Raw genomic sequence first — 15380 nt, forward strand, 5'->3', positions numbered from 1 at the left:
CCTGCTCTTCTCCCCTGTACACCAATGACTGCACCTCTAAAGACCCCTCTGTCAAGCTCCTGAAGTTTGCAGATGACACTACAGTCATCTGTCTCATCCAGGATGGAGACGAGTCTGCTTACAGACAAGATGTTGAGCAGCTGGCTGTCTGGTGCAGTCTTAACATCCTGGAGCTGAACACGCTCAAAACAGTGGAGAGATAATAACGGACTTCAGGAGGAAACCCCCTGCTCTCACCCCACTCACCATCATAGACAGAACTGTGGGCTGCAGTCATTCAGGTTCGTGGGCACCACCATCTCTCAGGACCTGAAAGGACCCGATATACTTCAAATGAAAATCGAAGAATGAACTGATATGACGTCATTTTTTGAAACAGCTGACCAAAGCAAAAACTTTCTGGGGGAGGGAGTTTGTTTTGGCTCCTAAACACTTTTGAGCTTCCATTTGGTCCGGGGCGATTACGCAATCAGTGGTTGAGTTTTTGAAACTCCACCTTCTTTGATGTGCGGTCAGGCATGCAAGAGAACAACATCTCCAGTCACTTGCAACATGAATACACTGGAGTGTCGAATAGCTGAGCTGGCACAAATATACCCACATCTATACGATCACTCGTGGACAGAACTTTAAAGATTCAGAGAAAGCATTTATTCCTAGTAAGAAAGTGTAACGAAGCTTGGTGTCCTGACCCAGAGTTATGCAAAAAAAAGCGACACAGAGAAACATCAGAGACAAGAGTAAAGATATAAGGTAGCAATTACAAAAATACCTGTGTTTCAAATAAATGTTACACCATACTGCTGCTGCTGTTGTTGTTTTTTTCAATAAGCGAATTTAAAGGGTATACAATAAATGAAATGCCAAACGAACATACAATAAAAAACCTTGTTTTTTATCAAAAGTAAACCATGACACCACATAAAATATAAAAAGGTGTAACAATTTATCCAGTTTAATAAAATAAACGAACACTAATAAAATAAAGTAACAAACTTACTCCAATATTTTTTCACATAATGCTAAAGTTTTCAGACCATGAGAAATTCACACTTCACATAAAAGACTGATTATGGAAATAGAATGGTTCTTTTGTATTGCAAACATGATACTCAACTCTGAACTGCTGCTAATCATTATTCTTTTGTCTAAAATATACTGACCATTGGTGCCCGTCTCACACCTAGATTGCCTACACTTCTTCAGTTTCATTGTTGTTTTGTTTAGGTGAGTGTCGCGACACATGTTAACATTAATCTACACCCCGCCTCCTGCAGTGCGGGGGTGTTGTAAAGTTGGCAAACAGTATACCGTCTATCAGCCTTTTCAAACTTCTTTTTACCCCAAAAAGAAGAATGGAAACGAACTTCGTTTGAAGTATACTGAGCCTGAAGTGGGACACTCACATCGACTCCATTGTTAAAAAGGCCCAGCAGAGGTTGTATTTCCTTCCCCAGCTGAGGAAGTTCAACCTGCCACAGGAGCTGCTAAAACAGTTCTACTCAGCCGTCACCGAGTATGTCCCGTGCACAACAATAACAGTCTGGTTTGGTTCAGCTACAAAATCAGACATCAGAAGACTATAGAGAACGGTTCGGATTGCTGAATGGATTATTGGTGCTCCCCTGCCCACCCTTCAAGAAGTGTATACATCCAGAGTGAGGAAAAGGGCTCAGAAAATCACTCTGGATCCCTCACATCCAAGTTTTCTCCTTTTTGAACTTTTGCCATCTGGCCGGTGCTTCAGAGCCGCAAATGCCAGGCACAAGAACATTTTCTTCCCCCAGGCAATCTACCTCATGAACAGTTAAATGTTCTCCACATAATGCAATAAAAATGTGCAATAACCTTCTATTTATTTGTTACCACCTCCATCCTAGTACATCCCTGCATCTCATTCTATTCTATCATCTATAGCACAACTGTTCATACAATGTATTTTTTTTTATATTTGTCTATTTATATTTACATATGTGTATTTTTTTGTTGTTGTCTCTGTGTACTGGAAGATTATGTCACTAAAACAAATTCCTTGTAAGTGCAAGCATTCTTGGCAATAAATATCTTTCTGATTCTCAACTACCTCTCTTTATACAAGTAGCCTATATTACTCAGATTAATAATAATAAAACCTGTAATTCACCAAAAAAAAAAAAAATCATTTGAATGAATTATTGGACAGTTCAAATTAAATTTGCTGAAGGTCACTTAAACAACAATTGCGATTATCCAGCGAATATCGAAATTAAAACTAACTTTATCGCGTTATAAAATTCATAACATATTTGATCAGCCAAAAATACATTTCAAAAGATAACAGTAAATAAAACCGCGGCAGCAAAACTTGATATCGGTTCTCTCCCGCGTTCATTATTAGCAACATTTTCACTCCAAACATCGAAACAACGTTCACACGAGCATACAAAAACACAATCGCTCTGATCTAAATGAAATTAACAGGTTTTCCTCACATGCTTGTTGCCTGCTGTTCTTTATTTTAAGGTTAGTCAGCAAACACTCCGATGAAAACAAGGCATTGTCTAACTGAGATTTACAAACTAACGGGACTTTCCTCATTTGTGAAACTATTTGTCCTGAACAACTCCGTATTCAACTCATCTTTTATAAACGGAGGAACATTAGACACAATATGATTGTTTTTGCCGGTTGAACGAAGTCCATTACTGGAAAAGTCTCCTTTCTGCACTGAACATGTTATATCTAAAATTAATGAGAGAAGCTGAAATTTACCTCAAATTCCTGTTACCCTAAAATTTAATTACGCAAAATAAAATATGCATGACACCAAAAAGCAAGTAATAGAGAAGAAAAAGAGGGCTCACACTCACCGTAGAACTCTTCGCCCGCTTACTCTCGCATGCGCACACCGAGTGAGCCTCACGAGCGCTGCAGACGACACATTTGGCTACCTTCGATACATAAAAGGCTTGTTTGAGATGAACAAAATCTAAACAGAACCTAACACCACTCAACACCCCCACAAGCATAGGCTTGTTTGAGATGAACAAAATCTGCGCAGAACCGATCACCAGTGATAACCGCGAGATGCATGCCGGTTAGAAAAGCGTCCGAGTTACGTCTGCCTTGCTCTGATGTCATGCTGACGTGTGCCGAAAAACTCTCGCGGACGGCGAGGCGGCTGTGTCGGATTGAGCAGATAAGCGCAGTTGCTCTCCACCGACTGCGCTATTCAAAAGCATGATGGGAAACGACCGAGTGACGACACAGCTTAAAGCTCATTGGTTCAGACAACTGTGATGCTGCGTTCTCTTCTAAATTTTTTTTTTTTTATCTGATTTCATGTGATTATGTATTTAAATTATGCATGAATCTTCCCAAACTATTACAGTGCGATATCTGTGTGAGATATGTGATTGTTGTCATATTTCTATCAAAATCTAAAATACATGTTTGTATTAAAGTAAAAACGGATGATAAATACGGCTTTCGTATGGAATTAAATAGCAAGCACCTTGAGTGTCTTGTTTATCATATTTATTTTCATATAAAAGCAACAGAACTGAAATTATATCATGTTTATTAGCAACACAGCACGTGAGTGAGAATAACGCGATATCTGCCTTTGATCTCGTAGGTATCTGTTCCACTTCGAGAGCTCAGAACTGTCCGTCTTGCCTGCGCTTATTTCACTCCTCCCCTCACTTCAGCCGCCTACTCTCGCCTACATTTCAGGCGAGGCGAGGCGCATCTCAAACAAGCCTTATGAAACGGCCCTTAAAGGCTGATTTATACTTCTGCGTCGGACCTACGCCGTAGCCTACGCATAGACACACACCCTACGCCGTAGCCAACGCCGTGACCTGTCGTGCACCTCTCCAAAAATCTAACAGCGCGTCAATTCTACGCGGACCGCAAGCACTGTGATTGGTCTGCTAGAACCCCTTCCTCTGTATGTACTTGATTTTTGTGTGTTTATAAAATGCACACTAAAATACATTATAATAATACAACACCTTATAAAAAAAAAAAAAAAAAAGCAAAGACAACAAGTGTCTTATCATTTATTATACTACATAGCATTATACATCAGTAGTTGTCCGCGATAAACAATGGTTGATCTGCCGTGGTACAAGTCCTTGTGAAGATTGAAAGAATGCCATCTTCTCTTGTTCCGTTGTTGTCTCCTTTTGTAGTTTTTAAATACTGATTTAATATTTATTTGTCGCCGTCATGGCTATAAGAATGCTTCTCCTCCGCCGAGCCGCTTCTTCTTCGGCTTTTGTCATGGTACTGCGGGTTACACCAGCAACATGCCCGTGGACACCGCAGACTAGCGGTTTGCATGTGTACTGCACGTCGACGCGGACAACGACGCAGAAGTATAAATTAAAACTGACGCATAGCCTACGGCGTAGGTCCGACGCAGAAGTATAAATCAGCCTTAAGCCGTCTCGATCGCCCCCCAAGTAGCTGGACTCAGAACCCCGCGCCCTCCATGCAATCTAATGGGACGTGAGACAAACTAAATAACTTATTTACACTTCAAATATTTTTTTTCCAAAGATGGGGTTTGACATTGTATGTAGTTTTTCACGCTACTAATAAGTTCAAGGAATAGTTAAAGAAATAGTTGCAATATTATTGGCTCTTCAGTGGGTTGAATAAATTGATATACCTGAAGTGGTCATATGTTAAGACTCTTTTTCAGCATTATCAAGTTTAAAGAGTGTTACATCTTCGACAAGACAAGACATTTTAGAATCAGAATCAAAAAATGCTTTATTGCCATGTGTGCTTGCACATACAAGGAATTTGTTTTAGCTTCATAAGTTTCCAGTTCACCACACACAGACAATAAAAATGAGATGAGAATAAAAAATACACATATGTAAATATAAAAAGATGAAAATTGAAAAATAAATTGAAAAATAAATAAGTTGTATGTACAGTTGTGCTGTAGATGATAGTATAGGAATTGAATAGAGTGAGATACAGGGATGTAACAGGATGTAGGTGGTAATAAATAAATATAAGATTATTGCACACATTTTTATTGCATTAAGTGGGGAACATTTAACTGTTCCATGAGGTAGATTGCCTGTGGGAAGAAACTGTTCTTGTGCCTGGCTGTCCTGGTTTTTGATGCTCTGTAGCGCCGGTCAGGTTGCAAAAGTTCAAAAGGGGGATAACTTGGATGTGAGAAATCCAGAGTGATTTTCTGAGCCCTTTTCCTCACTCTGGATGTATACAGTTCTTGAAGGGTGAGCAGGGGGCACCAATAATCCTTTCAGCAATCCGAACCATTCTCTATAGTCTTCTGATGTCTGATTTTGTAGATGAAACTTTACAAAGATTGTTCACAATTACAAACAAACACAGTCATCTCTTTTGTGGATACCTGCACATATAGGAACAGTAAAAATGAAGTGGTGGATCATATAGCGAAAAAAAACAACAACAAAAACATCCAGACATAGACAGACATCCTTTCTGGATTACTGATAATGTATATATTATTGACAAGGGATTTATGATTTGAATTGGATAGTGAATTATTATTTGCTTACCTGCTTAATAAATTGTTATACTTGATTTATTCTAACTAGTCCTTGTGTTGTTAACTCTAGTATATTATTGTAAGTCTATAAAACCGCAAATCAGTGCTTAGGTCAGTATAATGGACTAAAATGTTTTAGAGCTCCGGCTAACACATTGACAGTTGTTATATATACTTAGAGGCTAATAGGTTTTTCTGTTTAGGACAACAGTGAGTTGCCGGTCAACCTAAATTCAGGTCAGCCTCAACCTCTGATTATTGTAAAATTAGTCTAACTAAGTGTACGTGAGAAATCACGGCATGATTATATAAAGTTACATTAGAGGAAGTTAAGTTCGTCAACTTGGTGCTATAGTAATGGTCATGACCTCTGGTTCGATAGTCTTACTTTAAGTGTATACAGATCTATGGGGACTAATGAGTATATTCTAGAATATATTAGTATATTCTGGTACGTGCCTTCTAGATTAGAAAAGTTAGTCGCCTCTGTTTAATGACCAAGACTGACGAGTTTGTGGGTAAGAGATTTGTACATCAAACTGATATAATACTCAAAGTGTTATAGTAAACTGAATGAATGAGTATAACAGAGTAAAGGCTAAATCGAATAAACAAGTATTTACCGAAATTTAACAATTATTACTCATCTCTTAAAATGTTTTCATTTTGGAGTCGAATTAAAGTTAAGGAAAATATATTTAATCTAATATTATTGTGTAAAAGGAAAGACTTCTACCGTGCCTTTGGCTGCCGTTGTTGGACTAGTGGGAGGACCTTACAGTGGCAAAGTAAATGGGATGGTGAGAATATAGGATGACATTTGTATAATATTCAAAAAAATAGTTGGAAATGAGAGGATAATTTCTGGGAATAGAAAGGAAGACAGCATAATATCATCCGATTGTCAAGTCAGGTCACCTTTACTTCTATAATGCTTTATACAATACAGATTGTGTCAAAGCAGCTTTACAGAGTTAAACAGGAAAAAGGTGTTCTGATAATGCAAGAGTACAACAGAGAACAGTCAGTTTTCCAGTTAAAGTTAGTTCATCATTAATTCACTGATATCATCGCCCAGCTCAGTTCAGTTCAAATAATATCTGTGCAATTAAGTTGACAATCCTGCCAGATATTAAGTGTCCTAACTAAGCAAGACAAAGGAGATCGTGGCAAGGAACCAAAACTCAGTGTGAGACAGAAATTGAGAGAGACCAAAAAAAACAAAAAAAAACCACACACTTGTGAAAGAGCAGGTTCAGTTGGGGGTCAGTTCTTCTCTGGCCAGAATTTGGATTGTGTGAGGCTGAAAAACTCACCAGATCTTTTTACACAGATGGTCTTAAGAAGAATCACAGTAGGAGCAGCAAACACTGTAAACTCAACAATAATCACAATTACAGCAGGAAAGATGTGTGGACAGATGACAGACAATCAAGAGAGGAAAAAAAACAGACTCAATCTGTGAAACTGGGAATGAAATGAAAGGTATAATACAATAAACAATGTAAAGACGTGTGTGGTACCTCAGAATAATGATCCAGCAGTAACTGAAGTCAGTAGGACTGCTGTGATCATGTCTGTTAGTCCAGTTCAAACATAATGAACACGCAGTATAAAAAACCAAACATCATCATTACTACATCATACTTGAGCTTCACATCACAGAAATGACGAATGAACTGCTTCATGAGTCCATCTATTATCAAGTTATTTCAATCTCAAGGTGTCAGGAGAAACTTTTACCGTCTGTATCTCACAGTACAAGTGATACATGCATTAGAAGACAACTGAACATAACATGAGGCTCATAAGAAAACACAAAGATATTTATATCTTGAAGCAAAATGATACACAAGAATAAACCTTTCTGACATTGTTTTTTGGGGAGGAACTCCATCTTTGAGCTGATCTGAATCTCAGTTAAATCTACTGGTTTTGAAGATGAAGATGAACTTTATTCACTGTGAAAACTTTAATGTTTCTTTGTCATGTCACTTGTAATGACAGATTTATCAGATGATATTTTATTGCCTGATGCATTGTGTCACGTGGTGAGGACGCGGCATCAGATATTAAAGTGCTAGATCTGAAGATGATATTGTGATTGGTTTTTGTATGACTGTGTAGAGAAGATGAATGTTTGAAACACTTCCCACATGCAGTGCAGTGATACGGTTTTTCTCCAGTGTGGATCCTCTTTTGGGTTTTAAACCGTTTTCTGTAGTTAAAGTCTTTTCACGCTCAAAGCACATGTACTCTCTCACACCAGTGTGTGTTTTCTGATGTACTTTCAAATTTTGTAGAAATGAAAAACTCTTTCCACACAAATGACATGAATGTGGATTCTCCTTTGAATGAACTCTCAGGTGATTCTTCAGAACTGAAGCTCTCAAAAATGTTTTGATGCATTGATCACATGCATGCAGTTTCTCTCTAGTGTGGATGTTCATGTGTTCGTTAAGGTTTGATGATCGTGAGAAACACTTTCCACACTGAACACAAGTGAACGGCTTCTCTCCAGTGTGAACTCGCATGTGCTCTGTAAGGTGTCCTTTTAGTGTGAAACTCTTCCCGCACTGATCACATGTGTATGGTTTTACTCCAGTGTGGATCTTCTCGTGTGTTTTCACGTCTCTTAACCGACTGAATCTCTTGTCACAGTGTGAACACTTGTATAGTTTCTCTCCAGTGTGGATGTTCATGTGCTCCTTAAGGCTTGATGATTGAGTGAAGCTCTTCCCACATTGATCACATGTGTATGGTTTCTCTCCAGTATGAACTCTCATATGAAGCACAAGTTGATGTTTGAATGAGAAACCCTTTTCCACACTGAATGCAGGTGAAAGATTTATTGGCTATTTCATTTAAATCTTCCTGTTCGCAACTCAATGGTTTTTCTCCAGTTTTAGCATGATTTTTCTCCTCAACTTCACTCAATTCTTCATTCTCCTCATTTTCTTCAATCAACTCCTAAATAAAAAGTTAAAATGGTTCGTAAACTCTGTAACCCTGATGTAACACTGTAAAGACGACAACTGCTATAACAAATTTTGGTAATTTTGATGCATTTTTGTAGGGTTAATGTTTTTTTTTACAACCATTATAGGCACAAATAAAGTGTTTCTATAGGAAGAACTATTAAATATGTTTAATCAACTATACAATTATCCAACATAATATTGATAAAAGTACCCTATTACAACAAATCTAAATCAGCTTGAAGCTTTATAACCATCAGCATTATTAATGAAGAATAAACAAGAACCTGTTTGCTCTTCATTATCTTCTTTGTGTGTCATTCTGCAGGATTTGTGGGAGGAGCTTCACTGAACATGAATTTCTGTGTGGAAGAAAGCAGATTTGCCAAAACAACAAGAAATCAGTTCTTTTTTTTAAATAGTTTACACATTTAAACATTTATGTATTAGAAGCAGAAGAGACCAGAGCCTTACTAATACAAAGTGTTGTCTCTTTGTAAATCATTTTTTTTACTATATTAAAAGTACCAGTGTCAACACAGAGCAGATCAATTTAAAATTCAGAAACACTGCACTCACATATGTGCTTATTCACAAATTCTGTGCATTTCTGTTTTGTCTGTCTTTCTATTGTTAACATCACTAACCATATTATATTTTTCATTCTGCCTTATTAAAGCTGCAGTCGGTAACTTTTGGGGCTCGTGTCTGGCGGAAGAACATTGTAGCCGGAGCTACCTCTCTCCAATATAAACAAAATCCACCGCTCCCGGCTCTTCTGGTCCAATCAGCGCAGGGCTGTGCCACAGTGTTGTTTTGTGTTGAAAATGTAAAAATACATAATGAGCGAGTACATCATGAATCCATTTTCCAAACCGTGTTTTTGTCTTATCCTGAATCACTACGGTACACCTATTATAAGTGTTTATATTCTGACTATTTTAGTCTGGTTGGGGTCGGCAACGCTGCAGAGTAGCACAGTACCTGCGTGACTCGCCATAGATGTAAACAGAGAGAAGTATCTCCGGCTACAATGTTCTTCCGCCAGACGCGAGCCCCAAAAGTTACCGACTGCAGCTTTAACACTGCTCACCCCTGGTGGAGTTTATGATTATTAAGTGCCGGCCGTTCTATCTGCCGAGGGAATATACTGCCATACTGCTCGTTTCAGTTTGCATTCCCCCGAACAACAACAACAGCAGGGGATTTCAACCATGCTGACTTAAAGAGTGTGTTTCCAAAAATAAACAGCAGACAGCACACCCCGATGCTTTTCTCATCATAGCTGGGGATTTCAACCATGCTGACTTAAAGAGTGTGTTTCCAAAAATACACCAACACACATTAACTTTCCAACAAGAGGTAATAACATTTTAGACTTTGTTTACACCACACAGAGAGGAGCTTACAAAGCCCTCCCCCTCCCCCACCTTGGTGCCTCAGACCACATCACTGTCATGCTAATGCCTGCCTGCATACAGACCGCTCGTTAAAGTCGCCAAACCAGTTCAGAAACAGATTCAAGTGTGGCCAGAAGGGTCGTCTGACGCTCTTCAAGACTGGTTGGAACTGACTGGAATATGTTTAAGCAGGCTGCCACTTACAATAACACCACTGACCTCCAGGAGTACTCAGAGACTGTCACTGCCTACATCACCAAGTGTATTGAGGATGTAACAGTCAAAAAACCATCACTGTCCCGGGCCAACCAGAAGCCGTGGATGACAGGGGAGGTCTACAGACTCCTGGAGACGCGGAACGCTGCCTTCAGAGCTGGAGATGAGGGGGGCCTGAGAACAGCCAGGGCCAACCTATCCCGCGGCATCAGAGAGGCTAAGAGACAGTACTCCAGGAGGATAGCCCATCAATTCAGTGACAGCAGAGACACTCGGAGCCTGTGGCAGGGGATACAGACCATTACGGACTACAAGCCTCAGGCAGTACGTGTCGGCAGCAACACATCCAGCACCATCACACTGAACACTGGGGCCCCCCAAGGATGTGTGCTGAGCCCCCTCCTCTTCACTCCTGCTGACCCACGACTGCACACCGTCACACAACTCCAACCTCTTCATTAAGTTTGCGGATGAACACGACTGTGGTGGGTCTCATTAGCAACAGAGATGAGACAAAGTACAGGAGCGAGGTGAGCCGCCTGGCCGGGTGGTGCAGTGACAACAATCTCTCTCTGAACGTGGAGAAGACGAAGGAGATTGTTGTTGACTTCAGGAGAGCGCACACTCAGCATGTTCTTCTGACCATCAACGGTGCGACTGTGGAGAGAGTGAGCAGCACCAAGTTCCTGGGTGTGCACATCACAGAGGACCTCTTCTGGACCGACAACACTGCAGCACTGGCCAAGAAATCACAACAGCGTCTCTACTTCCTCCGCAAACGGAGGAGAGCCAGAGCCCCACCCCCCATCATGTACACCTTCTACAGAGGCACCATCGAGAGCATTCTGACCAGCTGCATCACTGTGTGGTATGGCGCCTGCAACGCGTCCTGCCGGAAGACTCTGCAACGCATAGTGAGAGCAGCTGAGAAGTTCATTGGTGTCTCTCTCCCCTCCCTCCAGGACATTTATGGAACCCGTCTCACTCGCAAAGCCCTCTGCATCGCAGGTGATCCCACCCACCCATCACACAGCTTCTTCAGTCTGCTGCCATCAGGGAGGAGACTGCAGAGTCTCCAGGCCAGGACCAGCAGACTGAAGGACAGCTTCATCCATCAGGCTGTCAGGAAGCTGAACTCCCCCCGCCCCCAGGTCCCACATCCCCAGGTCCTTCCACCCCCCCCCTCCCTCTAACATATGATGACATGCACCAGTCACTTTGTGCAGCATTGGTCTGCTCACTACCTCATTCACCATGGAACTAACATCATTATACCACCTCATCAGTCAGTTTAAATAAAATAACTGCTCTTGAGCCCTTTGTCACTTTAAATCAGACTGAATAAGCTATTTTTTATGCACTAAAAATCTTTTTATCTGCACTGTTTCTTCACTGGTTTTGCACTCTATCTGCCATGTGCCTTGCGCTGCTTTTATTTAACCTTATTTTTTATTTTTTATTTTTCTATTATGTCTTTTTTTACATTTCCCTTATTGTATAGTTTTATCTTATATTTTATATTTGATCTAGATTTTTAGGCTCTACTGTTAGTGTTATCTGTATGCACCGGGGGTCTGAGAGTAACGCAATTTCGATTCTCTGTATGTATGTACTGTACATGTGGAAGAATTGACAATAAAGCAGACTTGACTTGACTTGAATATATCCGTCTAGAAATATAGAACCGAATACAATGTAAATTCTTCCAAATATAAATAACAGTAAGCATGAAAAATTTAAGCATAAACATATTTGATCATATTTGATGTCATCAATCAGACATTTGATGACATCCATCTTCGTTAACAATTACAGGTAAATAACTACACTAGAGCACATCTAAATATACTTTGTTTTTCTAACAGCTACATTCAGAGCAATTAAAGTAAGTAAATTATGAACGTGTTATAGTTTTATATAGGGATGTTAATTTCGGTTATTTTTCCTAACTGACAACCGACGCTCGTTAACCGATTATTAACCGTTAAATGACAACATTATTTTAAATTAAAATTGAATTAAATTAGAAATGATAGCTAAGTGTCTGTGACCCGTTAAAAATACTAACATTTGTTTTCCCGGGAATTCATTTTACATGCGCAAAAAGCAGCAAACAACAAAACATTAGGATTCACATGGTCTTCATATCACATCACGCACCTGCAGCGCTTCTGCGAGAGGAGAAAAATATAATAAAGCTAGGCTATATATAGGCCTGTGTATAATGAAGAATTATATTTTTACTTAATAAATTAAGAAAATGAACGAAAAACTGTGCAACAAGTAGCCTAGTATGCAGAGTTTCGGTTCATTTTTGTGCTGTGCGAAAGGAAACCAGGTGGCAGAAAGCGGCATCCTATTTTTCTTTAGGCTTATATTACAAAAGCACAAAGATTTGTTTTTATTGTGAATGTACACAAATAAAGGCAAACATTTTACAATTACGATTATCTTTATGACTAAAAGGAGTAGTTGCCTTCACTGTTAGAAGAACAAATTTTAAGTGATTGTGCTGGTGCTGCATGCATGGACACAGTTAAGTTTTGCTACCTTGACAGTGCAGCCTGTTCATTATCATTATAAAATACAGTCAGTCAAACATATGGGAAAAACACACTGCTCATTTTAAATAGGCTATGTAGTAAAATCTGTGCCGTTAAGTGTTATCACCATACCGCCGTGATGTTATGCAAAACATTTTGTTTTACGTGGATATTGGGACGCGCGTGAAGTAGGCTACATAATAAATAATGATTTGGCATTCAAATATATAGCGAATACGGAAACATTTGATTTTGTGTCGTTGGTTTCAGTTTCGTTATAACCTAAATTAATTTGTTTTGGCTTGTCGTTTATATTGCTAAAGCTTCTTATATTTTTAATTATTGTTCTTTTCTAAATAGCCTACTGTTAATTGAAAGGATTTGTTGTAGAGTGAGGGGAAACTAAAATAACCTAGCTATGTTTACAGTTTTTATTATAATGTTTGTAAATATTTTGAGTCGGCATTAGGCCTATTTCTGAATGAAATTATAAAATGTGACTTATACAAAACTTTTTTCTCCCTCTCTCTCTAAAAAAACAATTTGTTTAAACGCATAGCATATTTTAACCATGCAGCAAACCTTTTTAAATATTTTGATAAATTACTGAAAATAATAAAATAATTGGTAAATAATCGGTTAGCCGGTTAAAAATGAACATCCCTAGTTTTATGTATGCAGTAATTGACAGTGATCATAAAATCTTTAAACAGAGGCTACCACAAAGCAAAAAAAATTAATATTTATAAATGTCTTCATATTTCTGTAGAGATTTAAAAATATCCCCACATGGGATACGGACTAATTATATGAAGTATTAGGCAGTATCTGTTCTTAATTTTAACCACGTAAAGCAACTATAACAGATATAACAGACAAACCTCAAAAAAAAAAATAACATTATAAAAAAATTGCAGCAGCAAAGCTTGATATTGGTTCGTGTTAATTTCCCTCACAGATAACTTCCCTCACTGAAAAAGCAAGGTGTGCTCTGATTGGCCAGCTATCCAGTACGCTGTGACTGGCCAAATGTCTCAAGCATGTGACGGAAATGTTATGCCCCTTAACATACTGTGATGCCGTCACCAGGCATGACGAGACAAAAACATAAAAACCCATTACAAACGAGGCATTTGTAGCATCCAGTGGGAACAATTACGGATTATACTGTACTGTCTTTTTATGCATTAGGTTGTATTGTGCCGCATAAACTTAAAACTGTATCTGCATTTGTGATCAGAGAAACGACAAACAACAAGCGCTACACTAAACTGCACGCATTTGAATCATCAGTGGCAAATCCTTTAAATATAAAAACGTACTTAAAGACTATGAGTCAGAACAGCCAGCACTGTAGTCTACTCTCCCAGGTTCAGGAAACAGTCCTCCATAAAATGTGCAGCACACATCTGAATGTTTGGGTTGAAACTGTTCTGGAACAGTGTTGTAAATACAAGTTAACCACTTATTTCTAGTTGTGTCCTCTTTTGGAAGGCCAAAGTATTTTCGTTTTCGCAACGAAACACACAGCGTCTCCACGACATGGTGGCTGCGGTGGCAGCAACAATAAAGTTACGCCTTCTTTTTTTGCCTGAACATTTGGGCGGCGTTATGCAAATCTTCCACACATTGTGACGTAGACATGTAGGGGCGTATTTAAACGAGGTGTTTAAGAAGGCCGTGGACGGGTCTTAACTTTTATAAAGAATATCTCTTTGGGTTTGAAGCTTGAGTCTTTGCAACTTTAGGGATCTTATCTATTGACAAACAGCTTGCTACACTCCAAAGAGAAAGGAAAACATGAAATTGCATCATATGACCCCCTTAAAATGTCTTCCTCAAATGCTTGTTGAATGCTGTAAGTTTGTGATAACGTAAGAAAAGTAGCTAAAATTGTTTGCCACTTGCTTGAGCAACTTAATATATAAACCTAGAAGTAAATGCGAAAAGCTCATTAGTGTTTTAATTGCATCTCAAAAAAATCAAACCCATCTATGAAACACATTAACACTATAAAATCAAAAAAAAAAAATTTCAAATCAAAAAAACAATATTCAGTGAAAACGTTTGGATTTGAAATCAAAATAATGGTTAAATGTTGTGTTTGTGGTAAACAGCCAAGGATCAGTAGCAGACTCTTGTGTGAAAGCACAGTCCGTGCTGCTTCCCCTCTCACAAGAGACACCTAAGAGGAGAATTCCCCCCATTTTCAAAAATGAAATTCAGGCCCTGAATAAATGTCTTTGAAACAAAAAAAATCATGTTAAATTGCACTAACTGAAAAAATAATGATTGAATAAACAGTGCTTGCATTTTTAGGTCCTGAAATTTAACATAGTTGTTTATTTAAGCTGTGAATATTTCAATTCATTTTTTTTTTGCACATTTTCATAATTAAAAAATTCACACTCACCTTGTACAGTAGGTAGACAACCAAAATGGGTAATAACGCTGCGCGTACCGCGGCGTTAACTCCAAATCAGTCTCCAAATAATCTATATATATATATAGATTATTTTTATTCTGAAAATCTTCAGGCTCCATATAAAATAATAATAATAATACTAAAATTAAAGCTGCAAACAGCGATGAACGGGCCCTCGCACCCCGGGTCACCACCACCGGTTGGCTTTTGTAAAACAGCAAATGACGAGAAATATGCGTTAATGTGGTAATATAAGAGGAATCTGTCAAAAAGTTAATT

At 38.7% G+C, this 15380-nt stretch overlaps 2 protein-coding genes across 2 annotated transcripts in view; both read right to left on the reverse strand.

Annotated features, from left to right (window-relative positions):
- LOC109055588 (zinc finger protein 239-like) overlaps window positions 1-2887 on the reverse strand; it is a 309104-nt gene extending 306217 nt beyond the window's left edge. Inside the window, exon 1 of the mRNA XM_042754788.1 lies at window positions 2850-2887. The gene's annotated coding sequence lies outside the window, so the exon portion shown is untranslated. The remainder of the gene's footprint in view (window positions 1-2849) is intronic.
- Window positions 2888-7163: 4276 nt separating this feature from the next.
- Window positions 7164-8947, reverse strand: LOC122144123 (gastrula zinc finger protein XlCGF49.1-like). The gene is made up of 2 exons (XM_042754796.1): window positions 8805-8947; window positions 7164-8509 (listed from the first exon to the last, which is right to left on the reverse strand). The coding sequence occupies exon 2, from the start codon at window positions 8323-8325 to the stop codon at window positions 7612-7614; it is 714 nt and encodes a 237-aa protein (XP_042610730.1). The 5' UTR covers window positions 8326-8509; window positions 8805-8947; the 3' UTR covers window positions 7164-7611.
- Window positions 8948-15380: the final 6433 nt, after the last annotated feature.

This window comes from Cyprinus carpio, unplaced genomic scaffold (assembly GCF_018340385.1).
Source record: "Cyprinus carpio isolate SPL01 unplaced genomic scaffold, ASM1834038v1 S000006593, whole genome shotgun sequence".
NCBI classification, from domain to species: Eukaryota; Metazoa; Chordata; class Actinopteri; order Cypriniformes; family Cyprinidae; genus Cyprinus; species Cyprinus carpio.